General features: G+C 55.1%; 1 protein-coding gene, 1 long non-coding RNA gene and 1 pseudogene across 4 annotated transcripts; 2 read left to right on the forward strand and 1 right to left on the reverse strand.

Moving 5' to 3' along the window:
- The first annotated feature begins 1,057 nt into the window (after positions 1 to 1,057).
- MFSD4A (major facilitator superfamily domain containing 4A) lies at positions 1,058 to 19,468 on the forward strand. 3 transcript variants are annotated; one of them, XM_068995875.1, is made up of 11 exons: positions 1,058 to 1,291; positions 2,031 to 2,180; positions 7,672 to 7,870; positions 8,162 to 8,401; positions 12,279 to 12,447; positions 14,011 to 14,126; positions 14,562 to 14,735; positions 16,288 to 16,435; positions 17,032 to 17,102; positions 17,280 to 17,400; positions 18,279 to 19,468. In XM_068995875.1, exons 1-11 carry the CDS (start codon positions 1,122 to 1,124, stop codon positions 18,368 to 18,370), a joined length of 1,650 nt encoding a protein of 549 aa, XP_068851976.1. In that variant the 5' UTR covers positions 1,058 to 1,121; the 3' UTR covers positions 18,371 to 19,468. The 3 variants fall into 3 exon arrangements, with proteins under 3 accessions (XP_068851976.1, XP_068851977.1, XP_068851975.1); XM_068995876.1 differs by lacking the exon at positions 2,031 to 2,180 and having other exon boundaries at positions 1,059 to 1,291; XM_068995874.1 differs by lacking the exon at positions 1,058 to 1,291 and having other exon boundaries at positions 1,726 to 2,180; positions 18,306 to 19,468.
- Positions 19,064 to 20,626, reverse strand: LOC138098946 (uncharacterized). The gene is made up of 2 exons (XR_011146664.1): positions 20,559 to 20,626; positions 19,064 to 20,459 (listed from the first exon to the last, which is right to left on the reverse strand). It is a non-coding gene; the product is annotated as an uncharacterized lncRNA (long non-coding RNA).
- Positions 20,627 to 20,667: 41 nt separating this feature from the next.
- Positions 20,668 to 27,223, forward strand: LOC138098794 (BUD13 homolog pseudogene; annotated as a pseudogene).
- The last annotated feature ends 263 nt before the right edge of the window (positions 27,224 to 27,486 follow it).

Below are 27,486 nucleotides of genomic sequence, written 5' to 3' on the forward strand. Positions count from 1 at the left end.
GCATTCGGGTCACTCGGTGGCATTCGGGTCACCCGGTGGCATTCGGGTCACCCGGTGTAGCTGTGGGGTAGGGGTTGGGTTGATATTTGTCATCTCTGGTGGTGTCCGGGTGCTGCCTTTGTGTCTGGGGGTGGTGCAGAGAAGCTGCAGAGGTGGGGAGGGCATTGCTGAGCCGTTTTAGGGCTGGGAATTCAAGGCCTGGAGAGCTGATGCTCTCCCGAGGGGGATGGAGCAGTGGAATTCAGGTCTCCCAGCTCCCTGGATCCCCTTTATCTCCAGATAAAGATCCGGAATGTGGCCCGGGGGAGGCACAGGGAAAGCTTTGTCAGTCGTTGTTTTGGGGCAGAGCCCCTGGAGCGTGGGAGATGAGAATCAGCTCTTCCATCAGCTCCGTGCACAGGGAGATGGATGGGAAAGGAGGGCCGGGAGACCGCAGAATCATGGAATTGTTTGGGTTGGAAAAGACCTCTGGAGATCACCCAGCCAGGGTCACCTGGAGCAGGGGGCACGGGAACACGCCCAGGTGGGTGCAGCAGTGCCCCTGCCTGCCTTTCCCAGCAGGTTTTGATGGAAAGGCCTTTGTCATCCCAGTCCTTTCTCCCTCATCCTCCGCGCGGGGATGGGGAAGGGAGGCAGAGGCTGCTGCAGCAGCGCGGCCTCAAATCGAGTTTCTGCCTGGCAGGGAGAGCCCGAGGCTGTGGCTCAGCGTCCCCATCCCGGCTGTTTTGGGAGGCGTTTGTTCTCCTAATGATAAAACCCAATTTCCGCCCTTGCCGTTGACTCATCCCCTGTCCGTGAGCAAATCCTGCGCTCCTGCCTGGCCCTCGCCATTCCCAGCGGTCAAGCAGGATAAGGACGCTGCTCCTGGCCCTCCAGGCGCTTCAGCTGCTCTTTGATTGCCTAATGGCTTCAGGCGCCCGGCAGCCGCAGGAGCGCCGAGTTTGGGGCAGTTTGGGGGGGTGGGGGTGCCATTATCACCTATCCCTCGCTCTCAGAGTCCCTTTGTCCCCTGCGGCGATGGAAGGGGCCGTGATCCTGCTCTGTGGAGAGGATGGCACGGAAGAACAAGGGCTTGGATGCAATTTGGGGTTGGCTAAACATTAAGCTGTGGCCAGGTGGGAATGAGCACCTGCAGCCCCGGAGCGGCATTCCAGAGGCACGGGTCACGGGATGGGCGAGTTCCTGTGCCCGGCCGGGCACCTGCAGCCAGCGCTCCGTCATGGCCGAGCTCCACCGGCTCTGCTCTACCTGGAAAGAGTGTTCTAAAAATTGCCAGCCTTCCCCAGCTAAAGTAGGTGAAATATTTATAAACCCATCCTCTAGAGAAGACCTTTTGCGTAAGCATCAACCGCTCCGGCTTTAAAACACGCGCCCTCCCCCCGCCCCAAGGCAGCCTGTGCTGCTTATCCAGGGAAGGGGCAACTTTAATTGCGTTTGTCTGGCACGGTGGCACCTTTTTAGGGCCACGGGGGACCGCGGGGAGGGCTGGCAGCAGGGAAGAAAAGGGGGATTTCTGGATTTCCTGGCTCGGCTGTGCTCTGTTCCAGCGGGTGTAGCCGCTGTGGCAGTGGTTTAATGCCGGGGAGGGGAGGGGGGGACGCGGAGCACGCAGAGGGGTCTCCCCAATTTTGGGGGGATGATGCGACCCCCGCGGGGGGGAATTGAGGGGGAAGAAGATGAGGAGGAGGAGGGGGGACACAGGGCTGTGCTTTCAGCCCCTGAGGGATGCGCCGAGGTCCGGCGGGGCGGCTCCGGGGGCGGCGGGGATGGAGAGGGGCCCCGCTCCGCCCGGCCCCGGAGGCGGAGCCAGCGCCCGGCGCGGCGGGATCGGGAGCCACATCCCGCAAAGGAGGAGCGGGGCCGGGCACGGCAGCGGGGCGGCGGCGGGGCCGGAGCCCAGCGCCGGAGCTCCAGCAGCGGGGCCGCCCCGCGCCGCCGCCACCGCGCAGGATGTGGTGGGACGAGCGGGTGTCGGCGCGGTTCCGGAGGAACCTGCAGCCCACCCTCACCTACTGGAGCGTCTTCTTCAGCTTCGGCCTCTGCATCGCCTTCCTGGGGCCCACGCTGCTGGACCTGCGCTGCCAGACCCAGAGCTCCCTCTCGCAGATCACCTGGGTCTTCTTCTCGCAGCAGTTCTGCCTCCTGCTCGGCAGCTGCCTCGGAGGGGTCTTCAAGAGGACGTAAGAGCCTGGCAAACTCAGCGCTCCTCCCTCGGGGGGTTCAGCGCCCCGCAGACCCCCCTCGCTTACCCCGGCTCGCGGGTGGGCAGCGCCTTCCCGGGATTCGCCTCCCTCCCGCCGGGATTGCGGGGCTGAGCCGGGATGCTGCGTGGGAAAACCATTCCCGCGTGGAAGCGAGCGCGGGGGGCGTCGCGGAGGGTCCGCAGCGCTCTCGGCCTGGGAGGGGAGGGGGCTTCCCGGGGACGGCGGGGCCGGAGCCGCTCCGCAGCAGCCGCTCCGCTCCCGGTGCGGTTCCATCCCCTTGGAGAGGAGCCGCCGCTCCCTGGAGCCCCGCGCAGCCACAGCCTCAGCGTGAAGTTCCAGCCAGAACTTCCCGCCAGGGTGGTTTGTTTTTTTAGTTTTTTTTTTTTTTTTTTCCTTAACCTTGGCTGTTTATCGGCAAAAATATTTTTGGAAGTGTGTTTTAATAACCTCGGCGTCGGAAATGGTGGTGGCAGTGCCGCGTTTTCCAGGAGTTTGGGCAAACACGTGGAGGGAGGAGAGTGGTCCTCGTGGTCTGGCTGAGGGGGGGGGGACACCGGGCAGGGGCTCGGGGGGTCAGCAGGGACCTTGAGGTGCCGCTGAGGGACCCAGACAGGGATTCGCACCGAGCATCGTGCCCAGGATGTGTTGAAGATAATCCACGCTGGCTCAAGCCTGAGGATTGCCAGGAAGGCGTTTGATTTGAGGCTTGGTGACAGCTCCGAGGATCAGCTGATTATTTTCATTGTCACCGATCCTCAGGGCGGTGATGTAACGCGTCAGCTCCGTGTGCGTGTGAGATCCACGCACCACGAGTGTGCCTGAGGTGGAGATGGGAGAATTTCCCAGGAATCCTTTAAAAACCTCGTCGAAAACCGCTCGGTGTTAAATATTTGCGAGTTGAGGGGAGCCCTGGCTGATGGAGGAGGTGTTGGAGCACCTGGGAATCGCCACTGTGGGACATTGAGCTGTCCTGGTCCCCCGAGGCTCCCTGGAGCCGCTCTGTGGGGCTGTGCCGGGGCAGGAAGGGGCAGGTGGGGCGCAGGGACAGCACGGGGGGTTCTCGCTGCGGCTCCGGCACGGCTCCGGCAGCGCTGGGTCAGCAGCAGAGCCGCTGCCAGCCCCCGGCTGCCTCGCATATGTTTGGAGGAGCAGGGAAGGAAAACGCAGAATTGGTTCCTGCTGTCAGCTCCTTCCCAAAGCTCCGGCCCCGTGGGAACACAAAACCCATTTGGGGTTTTGTGCTCGGAGACTCCCAAACTTTTGACTCTGCAGCTGCGCTTTGGGGGGGAAAAGAGTGTGTTTGGTGCTGGTTGTGAAGCGGGATGTGTTTGGGATCTTGGAGCAAAAGGGGTTTGTGAAGTGCCTGCAAACCCCACTGGGGACTGACAGCCCTTCCAGGCAGGCAGGAGGGAATATTTGGGATATTTGGAGCTGGTGATTGTTGTGGGGGGGGTTACTCAGAGCCTCGCAGCCTCCAAATGTGTGGGAATAATAATGTTCAGGCTCCAGGAGCTCCGGTACAATCCCTCCTTCAGGGATGGATGGGTTGAGCTGTCTTGCCAAGGGTTCATAAATCAAATTACGCCGGCCTCGGGGCCTTGGTGCCAGGCAGGGAGGAGCACTGGCCAGGTCATCTTTTCCAGTTAGGAGATGGAAAGCTGCTGTGGAGCACCCCGGGAGTCTGGCTGGGAGCTGGGTGTGATTCCTGGTGCCTGAGGAACACAGACTCTGCTCCTTTGGATCCAACTGGTCTGGGCAATGGACTCGTGAGGGACAGCAGTGCCGGGGTCTGGGGCAGGAATGGGTGGTGGGACCTAAATCCAGCTCCCTGTCCCCAGAGAAGCTGCTGGATGCTGCTCCCTGCTCCTGGAGCCCTGGGAGGAGGGATGACAGCACCGGCACCTGTCCCTCCAGCACGAGCCGGCTCCAGAATTCCCTTTCATGCGAGATTTCAGGGAAGTACAAAGTTTGCCCCTGCCAGGCTGCCCGAGGGATGGAGCAACGATGCTGCTGCTCTGTCCTGGAGTCCTGGGGTTGCTGCTGCTCCCTTCCCTGAGCCTCTGGGCAGGGCAGAGCCGGGGCTGGGGGAGCAGCCCCCCAGGAAACGCAGGGGTTGTGGTTTGCAGGTTCACTCCAGGCTGCTGCTCCCCGGTGCCGCCTCCCTGGGGTTTGCTGGGACGTGTGACAGGCTCTGCCCCAGACATGCAGCTGTTCCCAGGGGTTTTGCATCCCTGGGGTTGGGGTTTGAGCGCTCCTCAATCCTGGGGCTGCAGGAGCACAGAGAGCCCTGGCAGGAGCTGAGCTCCCGTAAGGAGCCCTGAGCTCCTCTGTGGGAGCATCCTGAGGATTCCCCTTCCCTGGAATGACCTGGACAGGATTCCCAGCAGCCCCTGATGGGGTGTGGGGCTGCAGGAGCAGCCCCAGCGATGGAGTGCTGGGAGGACCAGCCTGGGCTCAGACACACGAGGGGGAGGTGACATTTTGGGGAAATTCCCATCCCTGGCACTGCCAGCTCCAGTGGGAGCTCTGTGCACCTGCATTTCACTTTCCTTCCCCATTTTGTTGCATTTCAGGCTTGAATTGTGAAGTTAAAATCCTGCACACGCTAGTGATGGGAGCACCAGAGTGCCCCAGATTGGCGTTTGGGTTTTTTTTAAATCCAGAACCTGCATTTTTGTGTCTTGTAGAAAATTTGCTTTTGCTCCCAGGGTTTGGGCCAGCCCTGGGCTGATCCCGCTGGTGTGGGCAGAGACGAGGAGGGCACTGGGGGCTCTGGAGCGGTGCTGGACCCTGGGCAGGCTCCTCTCAGCGTGATCCACCCCATTCCTGTGGGGCCGAGGAGATGGGACCCTTTTATTCTCCTTTCACAGCGCCTGTGCACGTCCCCAGGTCACAGGAACGACCCCAATCTCTCCCTGCCCTCCAGATTCCCATCTCCTGGAGGGTTCTGGAGCTCCCAGGACACTTCACTTGTCACTGCCACCTTTTGTTGCTGAGAGAGCAGCGCAGGATGAGCTCCTTGGGGACACAGAACTCCCCGAGCCTGGCCCTGCTTCCTGCAGGAGATGGGGGGCCCTGGAGGCTGCTGTGGGATCCTCCTCCCCTCCTCTGCATCCTCACCTTGTCCCCTCAGGGCTTTGGGTTTTTAATGATCAGTTTTGCAAGTCTGAGCTGGCCTGATTATCATTTTTCTTCTTGATGTGAGGGACTTGGAAAACGCTCCCTGGGGTGGGGGAAAAAACTGTGCTTGGAGCTGAAGAGATCCTGCTGCAACGGGAACACCGGGGTGGGGGTTCCTAAATCCGCGTGGGAGGGAGAGGGGAAGCTCTGCTGCATGGAACTGCAGGATTGACTATGGAATTGCCCGTCCTGATCCTATGGAGATCAGCCCAAACCTCTCACGGGCAGCTGCAGGCTTGTGAGGGAGCCAGGACCGGCTCTGGGTGCTCCTGAAACAAAATCTGGGACATTCCAAGGCTCATTTCACACCCTGCTGGAGTGGAGCCTGCCCTGGGCCGGGCCAGAGCTGTGCTGGGGACACCGAGACCAGGCTGTGACATCAGGGCTGCTTTTCCAGCCCTTTGGAGGGGTTTGGCATCATCAGGACACGCTGGAATCACGGTGTGCCTCATTTCGGGTGCTTCCCGAGGGGTTTGTATCCCAGGAAATCCTTCAGTGTCCCCCTGGGTGCTGAGCTGTGCCCCCAACTCCAACTCTTGGGGTTCCTTGGTCCCCGCTCCTGCCAGGGGCAGCAGGGCTGGGTGCCACCCTGTGCTGGTGGCATTCCCAGGGGATCCAGCTGTGTTTTCGACCCACAGCTGCCGGCAGGAATTTTTCCCCATTGGGGCAAACCGGGGTGAGATTTTTAACGCTTATTAAGGACATAACATCCCCCCCCAGTTAGTGTTTCGCACTGGTGATGAACCTGCTCCCCAGCCAGGCCGGGAGGGTTCTGCAGGGGAGGCGTTTTGGGAATGGTTTGTGAGGTTTTCCCTTCGCTCCCGGCCTCGGATGCACCAGCTGCTGGTGCCGCTGCCTCTCTCCCCTCCCTGGAGGGAGCTGCCTCGGCTCTCCGGGCTGGGAGCTGCTCCTCTCTCATTTGCCAGGCGCTTTTCCTGCCGTGACTGTGCACATCTCGCCCGGCTCCCTCCCTCCCTCCTTCCCTCCCCCAGAAATCCCACGGCTCTGCTGTCAGAGGACCATCAGTAGTCACAGCTTTGCAAAATACTGTCTGCTCCTGCCCAGCCTGGCTGGGCCGGGCACAGGGAGGCTCTGGCATGGCCGGGTTGGTGCCACAGGGCAGCAGAAGAAAGGAGAGGTGCAGGAGAGGTGCCCTTGGCCCGTTTGCTCCGGCGGGAGCGGCGAGCAGGACGTGGAGGGCCAGGTCGCCGTGGGGCTGCAGAGGAATGAGGGCAGTGACCGGGCCGGGGCAGTGACAAGGACATGGCCAGGCTGTCCTGGCAGGGCAGGAGGGTTGGCAGCTGGGCCTCCTCCACCCTCCTCCTCCTCCTCAGCGCCTTCTCCAGCCTGGCTGCGGGCTGTGGAGCAGGGAGGGGGGGGCGGTTTCCTTGCTGGGGAGGTTCCTGAGCGCTGATCAGCCCCACATCCCCCAATTACTGCTAATTACCAACTGCCATCACACCGGGCTCCTCCGGGGCTGGGACAGGGACCTGCCTGTGCCCCTCGCTGTCCTCTGTGCCTTCCCAGTCCCATCCCTCGGCTCGTTCCAGCGCTTCGCTGTCGGGTCCCTCCTTCCCTCCTTCCTTCCTTCCTTCCTTCCTGCCTTCCCTCTTGGCAGCCCCGGGGCCGCGCGGTGCCAGCCCGGGTGCTGTTCCCTGGCTCGGCTGCTGCTAGAGCCGGGAGGGGACACATCCCAGCCCCCGGGAGGGGACACATCCCAGCCCCCGGGCCGCTCCCGGGGGCAGCGAGGGCTGGAGAGCGGCTGGGAACGGCAGCGGTGCCGCGTCCCAGCGTGTCCCGCTGGGAGCAGGGATGGCGCTGCCAGAACGGGGCACAGGGCACCGAGAGGGAGCTGCAGCCGCTTCCCTGGGAGCGGGGCAGCACCTTCAGGCAGCCCTGGAGCTGCTCCACAGTCAGAATGGGGCCTCACCTGCACAGCCCCACATCCCTCTCCATGCCCGGCCTGAAAGGACAGGTTGTTATCCTGCCCTGAATGCGGCTTTGGAGGGATGGTTGCTCTTCTCCTCAAAAGCTGGGTGCAAAATCTGCCCCTTGGAGGCATCACCCTCCAGGCAGGAGGTGGCAGCGCCCCAGAGCTGCTGCAGGGGTGACACTGGGCCGTGGGGCGTGGAGCATCTCCCTCCTCTCACCAGAAAACCTGGAGCCGCTGGCGTTGGAGCTGCAGCTCCCGGGGGGAGGTTGGGAGCAGGAGGGGGGGGGTGGTGTGGCTGCAGCTCTGGTGGTGGCACTGGTGGCACTGATCCTGTCCCACCTTTTCCCACCCCAGGCTGGCCCAGTCCCTGCTCGCCCTCTTCGCCTCGTCCCTGGCCATCTCGCTGGTGTTCGCCATCATCCCGCTGTGCCACAACGTGGTGGTGCTGGCCGTGGTCATGGCTGTGGCCGGGCTGGCCATGGGCTGCATCGACACCATCTCCAACATGCAGCTGGTCAAGATCTACCAGAAGGACTCTGCCATCTTCCTGCAGGTGAGAGCGGGGCCCTCACCCTCCCTGGGCAGGTTTAGGGTGGACATTAGGGGGAATTTCTTCCCAGAAAGGGTGGTTGGGCATTGAAATGGTGGAGGAGCAACCCCTGGAGGTGTTTGAGGAAGGCCTGGCTGTGGCACCGAGCGCCATGGTCTGGTGACAGGGTGGGGTCAAGTCACAGGTTGGACTCGTTGACCCCAAAGGTCCTTCCCAACTTAATTAATTCTGGGATTCTGAGGAGGAGTTGGGGGGCTCTGCCTCCCTCCTGCTCCACTGCCTCACCTCTTGCAGGCCCTGCACTTCTTCGTGGGCTTCGGGGCGCTGCTGAGCCCCCTGATCGCTGACCCCTTCCTGTCGGACACCAACTGCATCCTGGCCAACGGCACGGCCAACGCCTCCAGCAACCTCCCGCACATCCGCAAGTCCCTGGTGCCGCACCACCCGGGGAACCTGTCCCACTACGACCTGCCCATGAAGGGCATGGTGGTGACACGAGTGTCCTACGCCTTCTGGATCATGGCCCTCATCAACGTGAGTGCCGGGAATATCCAGCTGGGAGCATCCCTGCTCCGGGGATTTGCAGGGGTTTGTGGTGTTGGGGGGTCCTGGCAGTGGGAGGAGGCACGGGGATGGTTGTGCTGCTCCACAGGAAAGGTGCATTTGTTGCCAAATCCGGTTTCTGTCAAGGACACTTCGCCGCTGGATGGATACAGGGATTTGTCCGAGCTCTCTGGGAGCAGTTGGTACCTCCAGCACCCCCCAGGCAGGAGCTGGACCAGCAAACTCCGTTCAGATCCAGAGTTTTTCCTTCATGCTCAGCTGGGGAGGAGCTGGTGGTGCAGGCAGGGCCTGGCAGCAGGGGATTTGCAGGGATGTTATCCGTCAGTGATGGCTGACAGGGCAGAAGGGATCAGGGTGTTTCTCAGTTTATTATTTTTCCTGGAGGTCCCAGCAGGTGTAAAATTCTTCCTTTGGGAGGGAGATGAGGGACCTGCTGTCCCCGGGGGGCTCCTGCAGTAAAATGGGTGATCCTACCAGAAGGACCTGCCTGGCAGCTCCTTCCCTCTGGAATTGAGCTGTCAGAGCCTGAGGCTGTGCAGGTTCCCCTTCTCCTGTCCCTGGCCACCGAGCAGCCCTTGGTTTGGCACCTCTCCATCAGCACCAGGCAAAGGGAGCTGCAGCTGCTTCCCTTGGGCTTTCCCCATTTATTAAATTCCTAGAACATCCCCATTTCCCCCCATCCAGGGGTTTTGAGGCCCTCCCAGCTCCCTGTGGGAGGAGCTCAGGCAGCTGAAGCAGCTGGGCAGGTGCTGGGATGAGTTTCTGAGCAGTTACCCAAAAACTGCCCAGCCTGGGAGGAGAGGAAGCTTTAATTACCTCCAGCTCTGCCTGTGCCATGGGAAATGAGCTTTTAGTTACTCCAGAGCCAGAGGACTCCGAGCAAACCAATTTAGTTTGGAAGCAGAGTTTAACACCTGCTCTGAGCCCGACGATGTGTCACATTCTGGGAGCACTGATGGGGATTTCCAGCCCCCTCTCTGTCCCCAGCAGTGTCCTGTGGGTATTTTTGGGGCGGGATGGCACCACATGGATTGTGGGTTTGAGCTGGGTTTGTGCATCGGGACACGCTCAAGTGCTGCATGCACGGGCAGGTGGGTGGAATACAGAATTCCCAGGATTCCCACAGGCTGTGGAGGAGCACCAGGAATACGGCAGGGAGGCTGGGAGACCCATGGGTTTGGGGATAAGGGTTAAACAACAGATGCAGAGCGGGGAGTTGGACGTCTGTGATTGCCTTTCCCAAATCCTCGCGGAGGGAGCTGCTTTTATTCCCTGTTTGTTCCATCCCAACCCACTGGAGATGCTGGGAGCAGCTCAGCTCCAAACTGCTGACCCTTTTCAAGGTGGAAGCAGCAGAGGAAGATGATGGGAATGGGTTTTTAAACCTCCAGGGACATGGATGAAAAGAGTTAACGACAGAAATGGAAACCAGGAGCAGCAGCTTGGTTTTAAAATGGCCAAATCCCACATTTCCATCCCGGTTTTTGTGTGGATTCTGACAAGGCACGAGCTGAAATGATTCATTTCGAGCTCTTGCTTTTGTTTAGAGTGGAAATGTCTCAATCTGACTCTGGCACAAAGTGCTCCGTGCGGAGCTGACAGTGGAGTTGTGCCGATGTTATTGAAGCAAAATGGGTTTGCTTTGGGAAAATGGAGCAGCTCAGCATAATCAAAACAAAGCGCTTGGATCGCTCCCAGCCGAAATCTTTCATTTGACGAGAAAGATTTTTTGCCTTTTCATCCCGATTTTGGAACAAAACCCCCATGTTTTAAAATTCAGTTCTCCCACAGAACGGAAATTTCATCATCCAGCCCGTTCCAAGGGGCTGGAAATCAGGAAAATGTTCCTCGGAGAGGGATGTGTTTGTCCGGAAGGTGCTTTCCCAGGGGAAGTGTGGGACACTCCATTGTGCTCAGGCTGCTCCAAAGGAGCCTGGGATACAATGGCAGGGAACAATCCCGGATTCCTGGGAGGACAGACCGAAATAGCAGTGGGAAGGAGCTGGAATATCCCCACGCTGAGCTGGGGGATGCAACAACTTATTGAGTTTATGAGGATGGATAAAAGCTGCCAGGGCAGGGAGGGAGCAGCCCTGGGAATTTGGGAAGTGGAGCTGGAGCGCTGGGTGCAGGGAATTGGGGTCTCTGCTCGGCCCTTGGCTCCTGCTGGGGGATGCTCAGGTGCCTTTTCCCCTTGGGAAAAGAAAATCTTTCTGCCAGAAAAACCCAACCCAAAAAAAACCCAGAAAAGCAGCAAAAAACATCCTGGGAAGGAATTTGGTAGTGGTATCCAAACCTGGCTGCCCAGGAGGGATGGGATGGGATGGGATGGGATGGGATGGGATGGGATGGGATGGGATGGGATGGGATGGGATGGGATGGGATGGGATGGGATGGGATAGGGGGTCCAGCTCAGTGACCACAGCCAGGGCTGGGACCTCCTAAAAATGTCCCAGCCTGGTTAAAGCAAAAAGGACCAGCTGGATTTGAAGGTGAGGGTGTGGAGGGCAGGGATACACCCACGGTGGGACTGGGAATTGGGGAATCCCAAAGTGGGGCCTTGTCCTGTGCAGGCTCCTCGAGGCTGGGAGAGCCCAGGGCCGTTATCTGCACGGCCAGGCCCCTGGTTGGGGGTGGGAGAATATTTTTGCTAAATCTGCAATTCAGAAGAATAAAATCTGGTCCTGACCTCCGGAAGGATCAGAACTATCAAGCAAATGCACTTTTCTTCCATGGGACCGAACTCACTGTTCCTATTCCCATTGTTCCCAGAACAATGCAGGCCTCATAAATGAATTCAGGCGTGAGGGGCGGGGTGTGAGGGAGGGGGGGAGTTCTCCATACATTTAAATCATGCCACGAGCCAACAAAAGGCAGGAAATTTGGAGCTGGAGCTCCCACTTGCTCCCAGACATGTAGAAAACAAGGGAATGAGCTGTCACTTAGGATTTCCTGGCTTTCTCCCCCAGCTGGTTGCAGTGTAAACACCGCTGGGTTGTGCTGGGAGGAGACGGGAGGGCTTCGTTTGCTTCCCTCTGTTTCCTCAGCAGGAGAAAAAGAGCGATTCCCTGTGGATTTGGAGGCACCACGGAGTCGTGGGTGTGTGCTGGGAGCGGGCTCATCCCATGGGATCACCATGCCGGGGGGTCCTGCTGCCCCATGGATCCAGTGGGGATGTTGGGTGGGACTTGTGGTGGGATCGTGGAGTGCTGGAGCATCCCTGGGTGCCCAGAGGACCCCAGAGCCGCGGTTGGACCCTCTCTGCTGTGCTCAGGCTGTGCCCAGGGGCTGCTGGAGGTCACTGGGCTGCAGCAGAGCCGTCCCTGTTGGCCTGGGAACCACGGGCTCCTCTCTCAGGAGGTGCTGAGCAACCCCTTGCTAATGGCCGGGGCCGGGGCTGGGAGCAGCTCCCCCTTCCCTCCCGCAGAATTCCAGCCGCAGCTCCAGCGGCTCCGCTCCCCACAGGCAGCAGCGGCTTCGTGGTTTCGTTCTCCAGCCGAGGGTTGGACACCGGAACGTTTGGGGTTGGAGGGCTGGGGTGGCACTTTGGGAGGTTTGTCCCCGGGTCCCCGTGCCCAGCTCCAGGGCTGCTGGAACCTGGCACTGGCTGGGGATGTCCCAGCAGATCAGGAGACTTTGCTCCTGATTTTCTTCCTTTTTTCCCCCCTCACTATCCCCCACCCAGCCTCCATCCCTCCCTCAGCCTCTCCTTATCCCATCACTACCTCATCTCGGCACCTCCCCTGCGGATGCCGAGCACAGCACCCCAAATTGCTGCTGCTGGGGGAGCTGTGCTGTGTTTTTGGGGGGGTTCAGGTGCTCACCCACCCCTCTGTCCCCTCTCCAGCTGCCTGTGCCCATCGCTGTGTTCTTCCTGCTCTACAAGGAGCGGATGGTCCCCTGCTTCAACGGCAGCAGCCACCCGCTGCTGTCAGCTGACGAGCTGGCCCTGGAGACACGGCCTGGCGACAAGGACGAGCTCTCCACGGCTGGCCAGAGACCCCACACGGCTGCAGGTGAGCTGGACGTGCCTCCCTTACGGATTTTGGGGAGAAAAAGCCACGTTTGAGTGTGTCTGGATGCAATGAAAGATCCAGCGCTGCTGTCTGAGGAGGGAACTTTCCAAAGCATGCACAGGGATCCAATCCAGGAGTATCCAAACAATCCATTTGGTGCCTAATTGCCCTCAAATTAGATGGAATCTTGAACAGAGATTGGTATCTCAATCCTAATGAGCTCTCCAGGCTGTGTTTCTCCATTCCATGCCATCCTAAAGCCAACCCTGGCCCCCCCCAACCCTTTAGGGACACGTGGCAGTTGTGCCCCTTCATTCCCTCCTGGTTTTGGGACATCTTTCTCGCTGGTTATTCAGTTTAAAATTGGTCACTGTGCTGCAGATGCTGATTTTTATAGGATTTTTTTTTTATTCCCCCCTTGTTTGAGGGAAAGAGTGAAATAGTTTGCTCTTGAACTCAAGGCTGCACCCTGTCTTGGGGACAATGGTGACATTGTTCCTTGCTGCCCAGGAGAGACGTGCCAGAGTCAATTCTTTGGGTAAACAGTGAATCTCGGAAGTAAATATGGTTTAGGGCTATGAGGAGTGTTCCATGTTATTCCTGGAGAGATGGCTTTGCCCCTGGGCAATAAAAGGGAGTTTTAGGCAATTCTGGAAGGTGAGGGGGAGTTGGGATGTGGTGAGGTGCTGGCAGGAAGGCTCGGGGTGATGCCAAGCTCTTTGTCTGTATCCTCCTTGTTGGGTTCAATATCCATTATCCAAGGAATGGGAGCTCTCCTGGGCAGGGCTCTCCTGTGATCCCTCCAGGGATGAGGGGATTTGGGCCATGAGTACTGTGGTCGAGGTTTTATTGCCTGTAAGAGCGGGGCCAGAAGTGTGCAGCCCCAAAATGGGAAGAGGAGCGCGAGCAGCTGCAGTAAGAGAAGTGGCAGGAGAGCCCAGAATCCCGGGGTGTGGAGAGCCGGGATCCCGGGGTGTGGAGAGCCGGGATCCCGGGGTGTGGGAGAGCCAAGATCCCGGGGTGTGGGAGAGCCCAGGATCGCGGGGTGTGGGAGAGCCCAGGATCGCGGGGTGTGGGAGAGCCAGGATCCCGGGGTGTGGAGAACCAGGATGCTGGGGTGTGGGAGTGCCAAGATCCCAGGATGTGGAGAGCTGGGATCCCAGGATGTGGAGAGCCAGGATTCCGGGGTGTGGAGAGCCGGGATCCCAGGATGTGGGAGAGCCAGGATCCCGGGGTGTGGAGAGCTGGGATCCCAGGATGTGGGAGAGCCAGGATCCCGGGGTGTGGGCAGCAGGTATCCCAAAGAACCAGGATCCCAGGCTGTGGCGATCTGGGATCCCAGGCTGTGGGCAGATCCCGTACCCATTCCCATTTCCTTCTGGAAGCTTAGAGGAAGGTAAAAGTAAAGTGGAGCCCCCCGAGCTCAGCAGTGCTGCACATTCAGGTCCTGGCTGCGTCTGTCCTGCAGCGGCTGTCCCACAAACCAAACCCCTCTGAGGGCTGGCAGCCACCCAGCCCCGGGGGACGTTCTGGCCAAGGTTGCTTTGCATTGTTCTCCACCAGGTCACGAGGATTTGTTCAGCTGCTGCCAAAGCAAAAACTTCCGAGGGGCTTCCTACACCTATTTCGCCGTGCACATCACCGGGGCTCTGGTTCTCTTCATGACCGATGGGATCGTGGTGAGTTCAGCTAACCAAATCTCTGGATTTTTTTCCTTCCAAACCCCTGTGACACCCCCAGCCCGGCTGCTGGGCCACAGGGGTTAGTGATGAGCAGGGCTGCACGGGTATGGGAATATCCCAGGCCCTCCATCTCCAAGGATAACCAACCCTGCGCTCTCAGTGGGATGTTTGGAGGGTGTGGAACCCCGAAAGGGCAGGGCAGCCCCTCGGGGAGGGAGGATCTCTGCAGACAGAGCTTTTCCCGGGAATTGCTGTGGAGCTTTGCCCTTTTAGAACAGATTAAACCCCACGTTTTGCTGCTGGTGGAGCTGCAAACCCTTTGGGAAGGGGTCCCAGCACGGGTGAGCTCTCCAGAGCTGCCACCATGAATAACTGAGGGACAGAGGAGCCTGAGGTCCCCACGAGGGTGTGACAGGGTGGTTTTTCCTGCAGGGAGAGTACTCGGGCTTTGTGTACAGCTACGCCGTGGAGGAGCCGCTGTCCGTGGTGCACAAGGTGGCCGGGTACCTGCCCAGCCTCTTCTGGGGCTTCATCACCCTGGGCAGGCTCATCTCCATCCCCGTGTCCTACAGGATGAAGCCAGCCACCATGGTCTTCATCAACGTGGTAAGGATGGGGTTAATTCCCTTAATCCCTCTTTCCTCACCCCAAAAACTGCGGGTGCTGGATGGGGTCCGGATCCTGCAGGACAACCTGGAATGGGTAAAACTGGGGGGGGGGAACTGGGAATTTGGGGATTTTGGATTCATTTGGGGTGAATTTGAGGGGATGTTGGTTTAATTTGGGGACAATTTCAGTGATTTTTTGGGGGATTTTTGGGGATTTTGAGGGGATTGGTTTGGAGCTGCAGCTCCTCTCACGCCTGGGGGGTTTGCACAGGTACGGTGGACAAGGTGCCCTCCAGGTAGCCACAATTTAAAACTCGGTTGCCCAGCTTTCCTGAGCCTCAGTGGGTCTGGTGTGAGAGTTGGGAAAACCCCAGCAGAGTTAGCACTAAAAAAGTGCCAGTTTTATTTATTAATTAATTCCCGTGGCAGCCGTGGGAAGGGGACGGCAGATCACTCCATAAATGCTCTGCTTAGGCTGCGGCAGCTGTCAGAGGTTGCTGAAGTCAATAAAACACCTGGGGAAAGGGGCAGGAATCCTTTTGGGATGTGTAAGGAAGATCCATGTAAGGACGTGGCAAAAAACAGGGAGGGGGATGATCCCATTCCCACTTCTTACAAAGAAGAGGGAAAGCACGAGCAGGCAGTTAACTCCCCGTTTATTTGAACCAGAGCTGATTTTGGTGGCTACGTTTTGGTAACATAACACATTACACACATCTAACGGGGTGGGGAGAAGATTTTGGGATGTTCTGAGTAAAAAATCCACCTGGCTGACGTCGAGCCTGTGCAGTTCTTGGAGCTGTTGTAGGATCCGGCAGCTCCTGGAGTCGTTGCAGCACTGCCGTAACAAATTCCAGCTCCAATTCGGTGTCTTTAGGACCCAAATTGCTCCTGAGCACTCGAACAGGGCCGCAATCAGGGCCCGAGAAATTAAAACAAAACCAGCTGGAATCTCAGAGCTCCCTCTGCTGCCCCTGCCCTGCGTCACTCGGGCATTTCCCAGGGGTTTTGGTTCTTTCCCCTACAAGCCAGAGGTGAGGGAAAGTTGATTTAAATGCAGTTGGCTCTTCGGCTTTAATGCTGTGGCTGCTTTCTGAGCAGGTATTGAGAGTTAATTCTGTAATTATCGACAGTGACTTCAGCCTTATTCAGCAGAATGAAGAATTATTAGTGATTGAGGCATGTCAATATTGTGGAAGTTGTTGTACTCTTGTATTTAAAGATGTTTTTCCAGACACAATTTTACGTTTCTACATAATGAAATTGAGATTTGATTTCCAAATTGCATTATAAAAATTAGCCAATTCCTTAAAGCCAGATGGATTTTCTTTGCCCATTCAGTTTCTCAAACACTGATTTTCTTTTCCCAGCATATTTTCTCTTCCAGACTATTTCCTATTAAAAATAAACCTATTTTCTCTTCCAGACTATTTCCTATTAAAAATAAACCTATTTTCTCTTCCAGACTATTTCCTATTAAACTCTAGAGCCTGTTGCACTCAGCATTTTTCTGACTGAGTTTTGTGTGTGTTTGTGTTTATTTCTTGCAGGTCGGGGTCCTCATCACCTTCCTCCTGCTGCTGATTTTCTCCTCCAGCGTGGTTTTCTTGTTTGTGGGGACAGCATCCCTGGGGCTGTTCCTCAGCAGCACCTTCCCCAGCATGCTGGCCTACACCGAGGACATCCTGCAGTACAAAGGTGAGCTGGGATTTGGGCAGCTCTGGGACCAGGTGGATTTTTGGATCCCATCCCCTTTTTGCAGCTCCTTCCCTCCCCCCTCGGCAGGTTTTTGCCTTTTGAAGGCAGATTTATTGCAGCTCATAGTCAGAAAAGTGTAAAATTCTCTGCTTCGCTGGTGAATAATGACCCCAGGCAGGGATCAGGCCTTGGTTCCTGGTTTGGGGATCTCAGGGAGTGGCAGGAACGCTGCTTTAGAGGGAGATGGTTCTGAAAACATCCCCAGATTAGCAGTGAGCTGGAAACCCCAGAGCCTGGCCAGGAGCTCTCTGCCAGCCTCTGTCTCGGGGGCAGTGAGACAGAAAAACAAAAACCTTTCCAGCAAGAGGCAACATCAGCTCTGCCAGCAGAGCCAGGGGGCAGGAGATTGATTTTTGGGCTTTAACTTTCACCCTTCTGCACTACTGCAGGCCTGCAGAGGCATTTCCAACAGTAAATGGGAACATTTTGTGGCTGTTGTGTGGTGAGATCCACGGAAAAGCTTTAAAGGAGTGCAGGGTGGCCCTGCTGGCGGTGCCACCTCTGCTGCCACCACCCCTTGCCCTGTTTCCTTGCAGGTTGTGCCACAACCGTGCTGGTGACTGGAGCTGGCATTGGAGAGATGGTGCTGCAGCTGCTGGTGGGGTCGGTGAGTAGCCAGGAGGTGGCAAAACCAAAATAAATTTGGAATTTAGAAGTCAAAACCTCACTTCTGCTTTTGGGCACGGCCTGAGCCTGGAGTTGCCGGCGAGCAAAGCCCTCCCTGATTATCCATAAGGAATCTCAATGATGTCTGATCCCTTTTTTTATTTCCAACCCACTGCAGATTATCCACGACCGGGGCAGCTACAGTTTCCTGGTCTGTGGCATGATCTTTGGATGCTTGGCCTTTACCTTCTACGCCCTCCTGGTGTTTTTCCACAGGATGTACCCCAAGCCCTCCCCAGGTAAGAAACCTCAGCCCGAGCCCTGCTTTGGGATGGGAGCGAGAGCAGCACAAGCCCCACTCCAGAGCATTCCAGCAAAATGCAAGGAAATGTTTATTTTTCTGCTGCTTCCTCTCTCCTTTTCCTGCTTTGTCTTGCCCACAAAGCCTTGGCAGCCACAGCCCAGGGTTTGCTTTCTTTTCTGCTGCAGGAATGGTCTGTGAATCACAGACAGCACCAGCTTCCCTGGGCTGTCCCCTGGCTGAAATCCAGGGAATCAGCGGGGCTGCCATGCAAGGGCAACTGTCAGGCTCTTGGAAAAGGCTTCCCTGATAAAGGATTCTTTAGTTATCACCTCAGTCTGGAGCTACTGTTGGTTTTTTAAGCACCTCGTACAAAAGGAGCAGAGTGGGACAGGCAAAAACGTGGCTGGGGACACTTGGGCTGTGCTGGGCACTGGTGGGGTCACACCTCGAGGGCTGTGTCCAGCGCTGGGCCCCCAGTTTGAGGGGCTGGAGCATGTCCAGGGAAGGGAATGGACCCGGAGGAGGGTCTGGAGAATCCTGAGGGAGCTGGGAGGGCTCAGCCTGGAGAATTTCTGGCTCTGCACAGGTCCCTGACAGGAGGGAGCAGCCAAAGAGGATTTGGGATCTTGTCCTGGGGAATAAGGGGTGGGATGAGAAGAAACAACCTCAAGCTGTGCCAGGGGAGGCTCAGGTTGGACAGCAGCAGGAATTTCCTCATGGAAAGGGTTGTTAAACATCGGAACTGCCATCCCCGGAGGTGCCCAAGGAAGGCCTGCACGTGGCACTCAGTGCTGTGGGTGATGGAATGGCAGCATTCCTGAGGGGAAAACCTCATGCCCATCCCCTTTAATCTCAATTAAACCTTCCATTCAGGTGAAATGCTGAATGAATCTTTTGCAGAGCTGGACGAGGCCTCCCCTGACAAAGCAGCAGTGCCCGAGGACACGGGGCAGTACCAGCGCTGAGGGAGGGCCGAGCTCTGCACAAGCAATAAACCCACCCCCAATTAAACATTACTCCTAAGGGTGATTTCACATTTAATGAACTGAATCATGCAAGTTCTCTGCAATCAAAAGCACAGTAGATGGGGTAAGTCAGAATCGAGGAAATCAAGCCCAAAACATCTGAGCTGAGCACGAGGTGCCAGCAGCACTTGTGCCAAAAAGACTGCGAGTGCCAGCCTGGCCCTGGGACTGAAAGCAGGGACGTTTGCACAGCACTTCCTCCTGCAAATGAACTTTTTTTACCTGTTCAGAAAAGAGGGTGGCAAGGAAAAGCTGCTCTCTGCTCCTCATCCAAGACTGAATGTTCTCCTGGCTTGGTCACTGCATTGAAGAGATTTTCTTTTCGGCCTGTGATGCACAGGGCCCCCTTGAATTTACAGCACAATCCTGGGTTTTAATTCATTTTTTGTGCAGCAGGGCCTCGAGTCAGTGTCACCTCCCTTGATCCTTCCAAAGGGGGGAAGCTCCACGTGGGCAGAGCCCCTCCAGGTGCACACAGTGGTAGCAGGGCCTGTCTCGATTTGCACACTTGACTCCTGTATATTCCACTCTCTAACCATGGACAGTGTCTTACTCAGCATGCTCAGGCCTCTTGATTACTTAAAATAATTTGCTTTTCTTTCTTTTTATTTTTATTTTTTCTTTTTTTCTGGGGGGGGGGGGGGGTGTTTCTGTTTGGTTTTTTAAGTCAAGAATGAGCCGTGCTGGTTTGTTTTGCTTTAAGTCACTCCTCGAGCTGCTCCAGCTGCAGTGTCTTTTTTAGGGTGGTTTTATTTCCAGCTCCAAGAGAAGGGATTTTTGGGAGCCAGGCTCCAGCTGCTTCACCTGTGCAATATCCTCACATCCAGGTGCCTTGTGTAAGGTACTTCCACAGCCCACGCATGGCCTGTCCCAGCCACCAGGAAAGGACTGGATTTTTGAGGAATGTAAAGGCTCCATCCAGCTCCTCCTGCCCAGGAGTGGCTGCAGATGTAACTCCTCGCTTGAACTGCTGTATGTGATGTACATATGTACGTGTGTATATAAAGCAGTGTTTAATTAAAGGTGATTGATTGCTAATTGCTCACTGACTGGACTCAGGTAACTCTTGACACCTCCAGTTCTCAGTTTTTAAACAGCCTGAATCGAATAGATTTTTAATTAAACTGTTTTTAGCATTTGCAGAATTGTGGAATGGGTTGGGTTGGAAAGGACCTTTAAGCTCATGCAGTTCCCCCCCTGCCATGGGCAGGGACACTTTCCACTGTCCCAGATTTCTCCAGCCTGGCCTTGGGCACTTCCAAGGATGGAGCAGCCACAGCTTCTCTAGGAAATTCCTACTTTCCCAAGCAGCAGCTCCTCCCTGCCATAAAACATCTCCACAAACTCCTGTAGAAAAGAGCCTGGAGTCGCTGAATTGCCTTTTTTCTCCCTCAAGGTGAGTTTGGATGGGGTCAGTGCAGCTGAATTCTGGGTTTAGCTCATCCCTGGACTTCAGGGACCCCCTCGTGCCTCACACCCCACAGCTGGAATCTATTCTATGATCCTATAATGAAACTGAACCTAATTCCAGGCCAGGTTGGACAGGGAGATGTCCCTGCCCATGGAATGAGATTTTTAAGATCCCTTCCACCCTGAACCCTTCTGGGATTTGATTCCAAGCCCAGAGCAGATCCCAGCCAGGCCAGCACGGGCTGTAATTCTGCTCCAGCTCCAGAGGATGCCACTGTTCCTCTCCTGGAGCTGCCCAGAATAAATCACCCCAAATCCAATAACCACAGACTGCAAAACCCATTTACAGCAAACAAAACCCCCCTCCCTCGCTCCTTCCTCGAGCCCCTCCCACCGTGACAGCATCTCTGGGCCCTGCTCGGAGGAAATGAGCACCAAAAAATTCCAGGAGGGAGCCGAGTTGGGAAGAAATCGCCTCGGTCTGTGGCACACCAGGCCTGGCAGCTTTCAAATCAGCTCATTCTGGCCTGGCAGGTTTGAGAAGACACAGCTCAAACTCTTCCAAATTAAAATCCACAATCCCATTTCTTGGGCTTGATAATTCCAATCTCCATTTTGGCTACTTAGAGAAAAAAAAAAAAAAACAAACACTATTTTAAGGAAAATTTCTCCCCAGAACAGCACCTGATTTAGCAAAAAACTGTAAAATACAATTTACCTCAAGGTCTGATGAACTCCCTCCTTATCACAGCCCCTGCAGCTGTAACTTTCTATTTCCTCTACTGAAAGAAAAAAACCAAACCCAGTCAAAAGAGCAGAAACTTTGTTAAAAATATTTATTTAAAAAAATACAATTGTTTTGCATGTCTGGTTGCACATAACTATTAACATATGATTGACTTGAATAATTTGCTACAATGCTTTTTTAAAGCCAGCTTGCATTATACAAAGCAAAATCCCTCTGTCAGTTCTTACATAAAATAGTTTTCTTTAACTATTCCCACCCCATTTTTTTAAAAAAAAAAGATTGCAATACATTGATTTTTTATTTTTAGGTTTTTTGTTGGTTTGTTTTGGTTTTTTTTTTGTCTGGTTTTCTTTTTTTTTTTTTTTTGCACAAAAATCGAAGCAATAGAAAAAAGTCACCTGATTTCTCAGGAAAGACCTCCACGATGTTTGAATAACAATTCCCAAAGAGCCTCTGCCGAAGCAGCAGCGTTTGTCACTTCCAAGTGTCAGGACAGTGCAAAGGAAGTTTTGCATCTTTACAAACTTTGCCTCCCACTTGAATTCAAACCTGAAATGTGCTCAAACAACTCCATCCCTGCCCTAATCCAGTTGCTCAGACTTTTCATTTTCAGGATAATTTAACACACTGAAGGTCTTCCTAAATGTTATCCTGGAAGGTTAAATAAAAGCAAAATTTAGTAACACTGAACAATTACTGAAAACTTTGGCTATTTATGTACTTGCATTACATACCAGCATTTTTTTTTTTAACACAATGGCATTAAGATACTCTTAATAAGGTATTTAAAAAATAAAAAGTTAGACTGAGAAGCAATTCTGTCCCAGGCAGGGTCACCCAGCTGGAACAAGGGGTGACTTTTACAGTTGTCTTGTCCAGAAAAGTCTCCAGTGTAGGAAGTTTCAGACACTCACTACAACATAACTTTGCCTCTTGAATTTGTACTATATATATATATATTTATAGAGAAAAGAAAAATGCAACTCTGTTCTGGAAAGAGCCACTGGAAATGTTCCCCCTCTGCTGCTTTCAGGGGAGTTTCCACCACTGATTGTTCTGAAAACCCCGGGAAGGTAAAACTGGCTCCAGCCCAGAGTTCCAGAGGGAGGGATCTGCTCCCAGCTCCCAAAAAAAACTGCCAAGAGCCCCCAGCTCAGCCTGAAAATTCCAGCAAGGAATCCACACCAAAACTGCCTTCCCAAAACAGATGTGCACTTCAGGAATGAACAGGACAACGCTGGCACACGGCACCACAGTTGGGTGGGGGTGCTGCAGTTGCTAAAAATCGATTTAAATCCCTCCAAGACACAAGAAACTGCCCAGCTCAGGGAATTCGGAGCAGCTGCTGCTGGATCTGTGCTGATTCCCAGGATTCTGGCCTCCCAGGATTCACTCCCAGATTAATTCCAGCTGCCCTGATCTCCTTTAGGGGACACAACCGCTGTGTTTCCCTAGAATTTCCCCCTTTAAAATTTTTTTTTTCCCTAGCTTGATTATTTCCAAATCAACTTCTCAGCTCTAAAAACAGAGGGGAATAAGCATTAAATGTGCTACTGTACCCATCACAAAGCACTGTGACGTACGTAAGGCCATCTGGTAACACTGCAACAGGCTACAAAACAAGTTGGAAAAGGGAATTTTAGGGTTTTTTTTTTTTTTTCCAAACTACGAGGAATAAATCTCAACCCTGTTCACAGAGAATAAAACGTTTCGAAAGTAGATTTTCTGTAGAAAAACTCTGTGCAACTGAACAACAGCAGAACAAAATAAAAACAACAACAACAAAAAAGTCAACACGATTCTAGGAATTCTAGGAAGCAGTTTCAAAGCTTGGAGGGTTCAGGACATGCTAGGGAAAAATAAAAAACCAACCCCACAACACACCCCAAGGAGCTCAGAGCAAAGCCAGGGATTGGAATATTGGAACCCCCCACCCCAGCACACAGCACACCCCAGGAACCATGCACAGGCCACCCTCAGAGCCTTCCTGTGTTCCGAAAAACACGGAAAAAATAACCCAGAAGGAAAATAAAAATAGAAATGAACAACAACAGCTTCCAGTTATTGGTACAGCACTGCTGCAGGGACTGCTCAAGGGCTGAAATGGGCTCTGGAATCACCTCCAGCCTCTCCTCACTGTCTCCACTCAGATCCCTGTTTTCCAAAGGCTCAGGACTCTCCTGCTGCAGCCCTGCTTTGAGATGAAAACCTCCTGCAACACAACCTCAGCAGAGAAGTCTTTTAAATCAAGCCCATCAAACACAAAACTACTCAAAACCACGTTTAAGACACTTTTTTTTTTCAGGAGATGTGGCATCCAACAATGTCAAAAAATAACCTTTGGCAACTCACAGTGGGGCAGGATTGATTTGAGTGCTAAAAGGGAAGAAAAAGCCCCAAAAAAACCTCACCAGGGAGTGCAAAACATCTCAAAGTGGCGACTGCACAGCGCAGAATCTGCTCTGAGGGAGGATGGGGATATTTATATGGATTTTTGGGAACACCTCCTACCAGGCATGACCCACGTGTGCTCCAGGCAGAGCTGTTCCAGCCATGCTTAAACACTGAGGAATCCAAAAAACCACAATTTCAGCTCTCAGAGTGTGCTTCTCATCAGGGCCTGGAACAGCTCCACAGGCAGAATCTTGCTGCTTTCTTTGGGAGGGGGAAACAAAATTCAATTTGAGCCGGGTTTAGGGTGGTTTTGCTCCAAAAGAATTCACAAGAAGCAGACATTTTGCTATTCCAGCAGGGAAATATTGGAACATCCAAGGAGAAACAGGGCCCTGCCCACCTGTGGTTCTGGTCAGCCAGGAAAATCATCTGCAGGGAACACATTCTCCTGATTCCTGCTTGTTCCTGGTATAAAGGCAGGAATAACACCCCTCACTTCAGGATCCACTGATGCCAAACCCCAAATTTCACCTTTCGGCTGGAGACGGCTCCGAGTCCGTCAGGGAATTCCCGCAGGAACGGGCAGTGCTGCCCTCACTGCTGTGACTTTGTAGCTCCTCTGTGGTGCCCTTCTGACTCAAACCAGGCTCTGGAGGAAGATTTGGTTCCATTTCCAAGGATTTTTCTCTGTCCAGAGCCACCTCTCACCTCCCCGGTCAGCACCACTCACTCCCGGTGGAATTCCGTGCCCAAAAATGCTGATCCAAGGCAAAGGGACATCCTGGAGAGCTGCATGGAACTGTCCCTGCACTTTATCCTGCAGTCTTCCTCTGCCAGCTCTGATCCCAGCAGCTCCAGCTCTGATCCCTCTGCCCTGGATGGCCAAAGGCTGCCCCATTCCCAGATCTGCCCACGCTCCCCCGCCCCTGCTAATTGCTGCTTAATCAACTCCAAACCAAGCCATAAACACCTCATCAAACATCCCGGAGAGCTCCTGAGTGAACCCTCATGGATTTTGGACTCCTCAGCCAAGTGGGAGACCCTCAGGGGCTGCTGGCAACACCCCACTCTGTGATTTTTAAGACAAAATAACCCCATCCCCACCACCTCAGAGGCCAAAAGGTCTCTATTTCCCCCCCCTCCCATTTCTGCTCTTCCAGATCCAGGTTCTGTTCCTCACACAGAACTGACGAAGGAAACAGACCAAAACTGTCACCCAAAACTCAAACATCAAGTTTTGAAACGCCTGTGGATTTTAACAACATTCCCTGCCCCACTGCTGAGGTTGATTTCCAGAGCTGACAATGCCAAGAGAGCCTCTTGATACAACACTGAGATGCCTGTAAACAAATCTGCCTTAAAAACGGAGATTAAATTGCAGAGCAAATTGCAGAGCACATCAAAACCTGCTGTAAAACAGGAGCAAAAAAAGGAAACTAAAAGATAAATGAATAAACCACGGGAGACAAGGGAGGGGCAGAGCTGCAGGTTCTGATCTCAGCTCGAGGAAAAGCTCCAGGAGGGGATCAGGGCCCTTCAGTCCCATCCCAGCTGGAATCCCCAGGGAATCCCAGAGGGATGCAGCTCCCTGGGCTGGGGGAAGGGGGAGAAGGGAGATCTGCACCTCAGCAGCTTCACTGCCCTTAGAATGAACATTACAAACCCAAAATGATCCATTTGTGAGAAAGCTGAGGTTTGAAAATGCATCAGAGGGAGAAATTATCCCAACCAGCGCCTTTCTGTTTGCACACACTGCTCCATTATCCCAGAGATCGCATGGATACTGAAGCCTTGGGATGCTCCAAGTGAAAACAAGGAACTGTCCAACTCCAGGAATTTTATCCCTTCCTGACCTATTGCAAAACAGAGCTTGAATGTGCCAAAATCAGGGCACAGGGATTGCATCCCCCGCGGAGCACAGGCCTGGAACAAGGCTCTAAACCGAAAGCTGCTGCTAAAAAAGCCCCAAATCTCCTCTTACCAGGATCACCTTCCCAGGAAGGGCAGAACACAGATGGTTCCGTAACCACAGACCACTCTTCTGCTTCCATGGGCGGCTCCTGCCAGGATCCTGAAAATCCAGGATCCCAAACGGAGCCAGGCACGGCGCAGGCAGCGGCAGCAGCTCCCCAACCCTGCAGCAGGGCCATGGAAAAAAAGAGATTCCCAGAAGCAAGACACGAGTTCAGCTTCCATGCGCCCCAAATCCCACCAGCAGCTGTGTCTTGGGTTCCATGGAAGGTGTGAGCCGAAGTGTGGATTCTATTCCCACCTCCCTGAGGTGGTGAGATAAGGTGACTCTGATAACCCCTGATAACACCTGATAACACCCTCAGCGGGGCCATCTCCGCTAATGGGCCATCAGATCTCCTGGAATGACTCACGGAATTCCATCATCCCATGGAGAGACGCCCCACCCAGAGGGGAGGAACTGCACCTTCCTACCTGGATATAAACCGAGGCCTGGAACACCGGGGCACTTCTTCCACTGGATTCCCAGAGGAGAAGAGCTCGAGAAGCACCCCTGGACCTCCAGGGACAGCCCAGACTTTCCTGTGGGATCACCACTTCAACAAGGCCACGTCCATCACTCCAACGGGACTGCAGCCACCATTTACCAGGACACCCACCAGGGTGCCAGGCTGGATGCTGACTCTGTCAGTTTAAGCTGCTGTTTCTGTATCATTGCCTCGATTTTAATCCTTCCTGTTAAATTGTAGCTCTGGCTTGGACCCTCTGGTGATAAATTCACGTGGGGTTAATTCCTGCACTGCTTTGTTTCCAGACTAGCACCAGACTAGAATTTTGGTGCTCAGCGTGGGGCTCGAAGCCACAAGCCGGGGATTGAGAGCTCTGTGCTCTGCTGAGTGAGCTCTACCATCGGGATGCGGAGCAGGGATGACAACGTGAGCTGGAGCAGCATCGCCCCTGCCCCCGAGGAAGTGGAGGAGGGTGAAGAAGATGTGCCCGTGGTGGCAGAGTTCACTGATGAACGCCCTGATGCAGTGAAGCTCGTGGAGGAATTCCCAACAAACCCCATATGGAAACTTTTAGGAGACCAGAACGAGAACTCGCAGAGTTGGGATATTTCGGGACCTGCCAAGTCTGCCATGAGGCGGCAGCGCCACGATTGCCCCGAGCCCCCGGGACGGAAACACAAGGGCTCCTTGGAGCTCTGTGCCCCGAGACGGCAGCGTCACGACACCCCTGAGCCATCCCCTCCCAGGAGACGACGTCCTGGCACCCCTGAGCAATCCCCTCCCAGGAGACGACGTCCTGGCACCCCTGAGCCATCCCCTCCCAGGAGACGACGTCCTGGCACCCCTGAGCCATCCCCTCTCAGGAGACGACGTCCTGGCACCCCTGAGCCATCCCCTCCCAGGAGACGACGTCCTGGCACCCCTGAGCCATCCCCTCCCAGGCAGCAGCAGCGTCATGACACCCCTGAGCCATCCCCTCCCCGGTGGCAGCGTCAGGATTTGTCACCTCAGAGAGAGAAGCGGGGGTCCCCAAGTGGGAAAAGGAGCCGAAGGAAAGGACGGACTCTGCCCGCCGGGAAGGCCCAGCACAGGTCACGGAGTCCCCTGGAGCACTGCCCGCGTCGCTGGGACGCTGAGGCATCTCCCAAGAAGGCTCACATGAGGTCGTCCAGGGCCAAAGCTGGGCTGCTGTTGGCTGATGTGCGGCAGAGGGAGAAGCAGGAGCTCCACAGGCACGAGAGGAGCACCAAGGAGCTGGAGGAGGAATCCCGGAACGCTCAGACCGTGTTCCGAGACAAGTCAGGCCGCAAGAGGAACCCGGCCCAGGAGCAGCTGGAGCAGAGGCTGAAGGCTGAAGCAGAGGCCAAGAGAGAAGAGCAATATGCCAGGTGGGGAAAAGGGCTGGCACAGGAGAGGCTGCAGCAGCAGCAGAATGTGGAGGATGCCATCAAGGAGATGCAGAAGCCCTTGGCCCGTTACATTGATGATGAGGACCTGGATCAAATGCTGAGGGAACAGGAGAGGGAAGGAGACCCCATGGCTGCTCTCATTAAGAAAAGGAAGGCCAAGGAGAAGAAGGAAAAAGAGAAACCCAGGTACAAGGGACCAGCACCTCCCCTCAACAGGTTCAACATCTGGCCTGGGCACCGCTGGGACGGCGTGGACAGGTCCAACGGGCTCGAGCAGCAGCGCTCTGCCGGCAGTGCCAACATGAAGGCGATGCAGGAACTCGCCCACAAGTGGAGCACCCAGGACACGTAGGAGAGAGCTCCTGGAGTGACCCACTGCTGGCGTTTTAGTTTAGTCCTAGGTTTGTTTTTTTTCCATTAAAGGAATTTTTCCCATATGCATGTTGCTAGGGGACAAATGGCTGTGCTTAAGGAAGACAAAAGGACCTGGCTGCTCTTTTTGTTTTACCTGCGGGTGTGGGCAGTCCGCTCTCCGCCTTGGGAGAGAGAGGAGCTGCTGGTTCTTTTTTGGCCGCTTTTCTTTCTGCTGGAAACAACACCAGGATCCCAAAGCTG

This window comes from Aphelocoma coerulescens, chromosome 26 (assembly GCF_041296385.1).
Source record: "Aphelocoma coerulescens isolate FSJ_1873_10779 chromosome 26, UR_Acoe_1.0, whole genome shotgun sequence".
NCBI classification, from domain to species: Eukaryota; Metazoa; Chordata; class Aves; order Passeriformes; family Corvidae; genus Aphelocoma; species Aphelocoma coerulescens.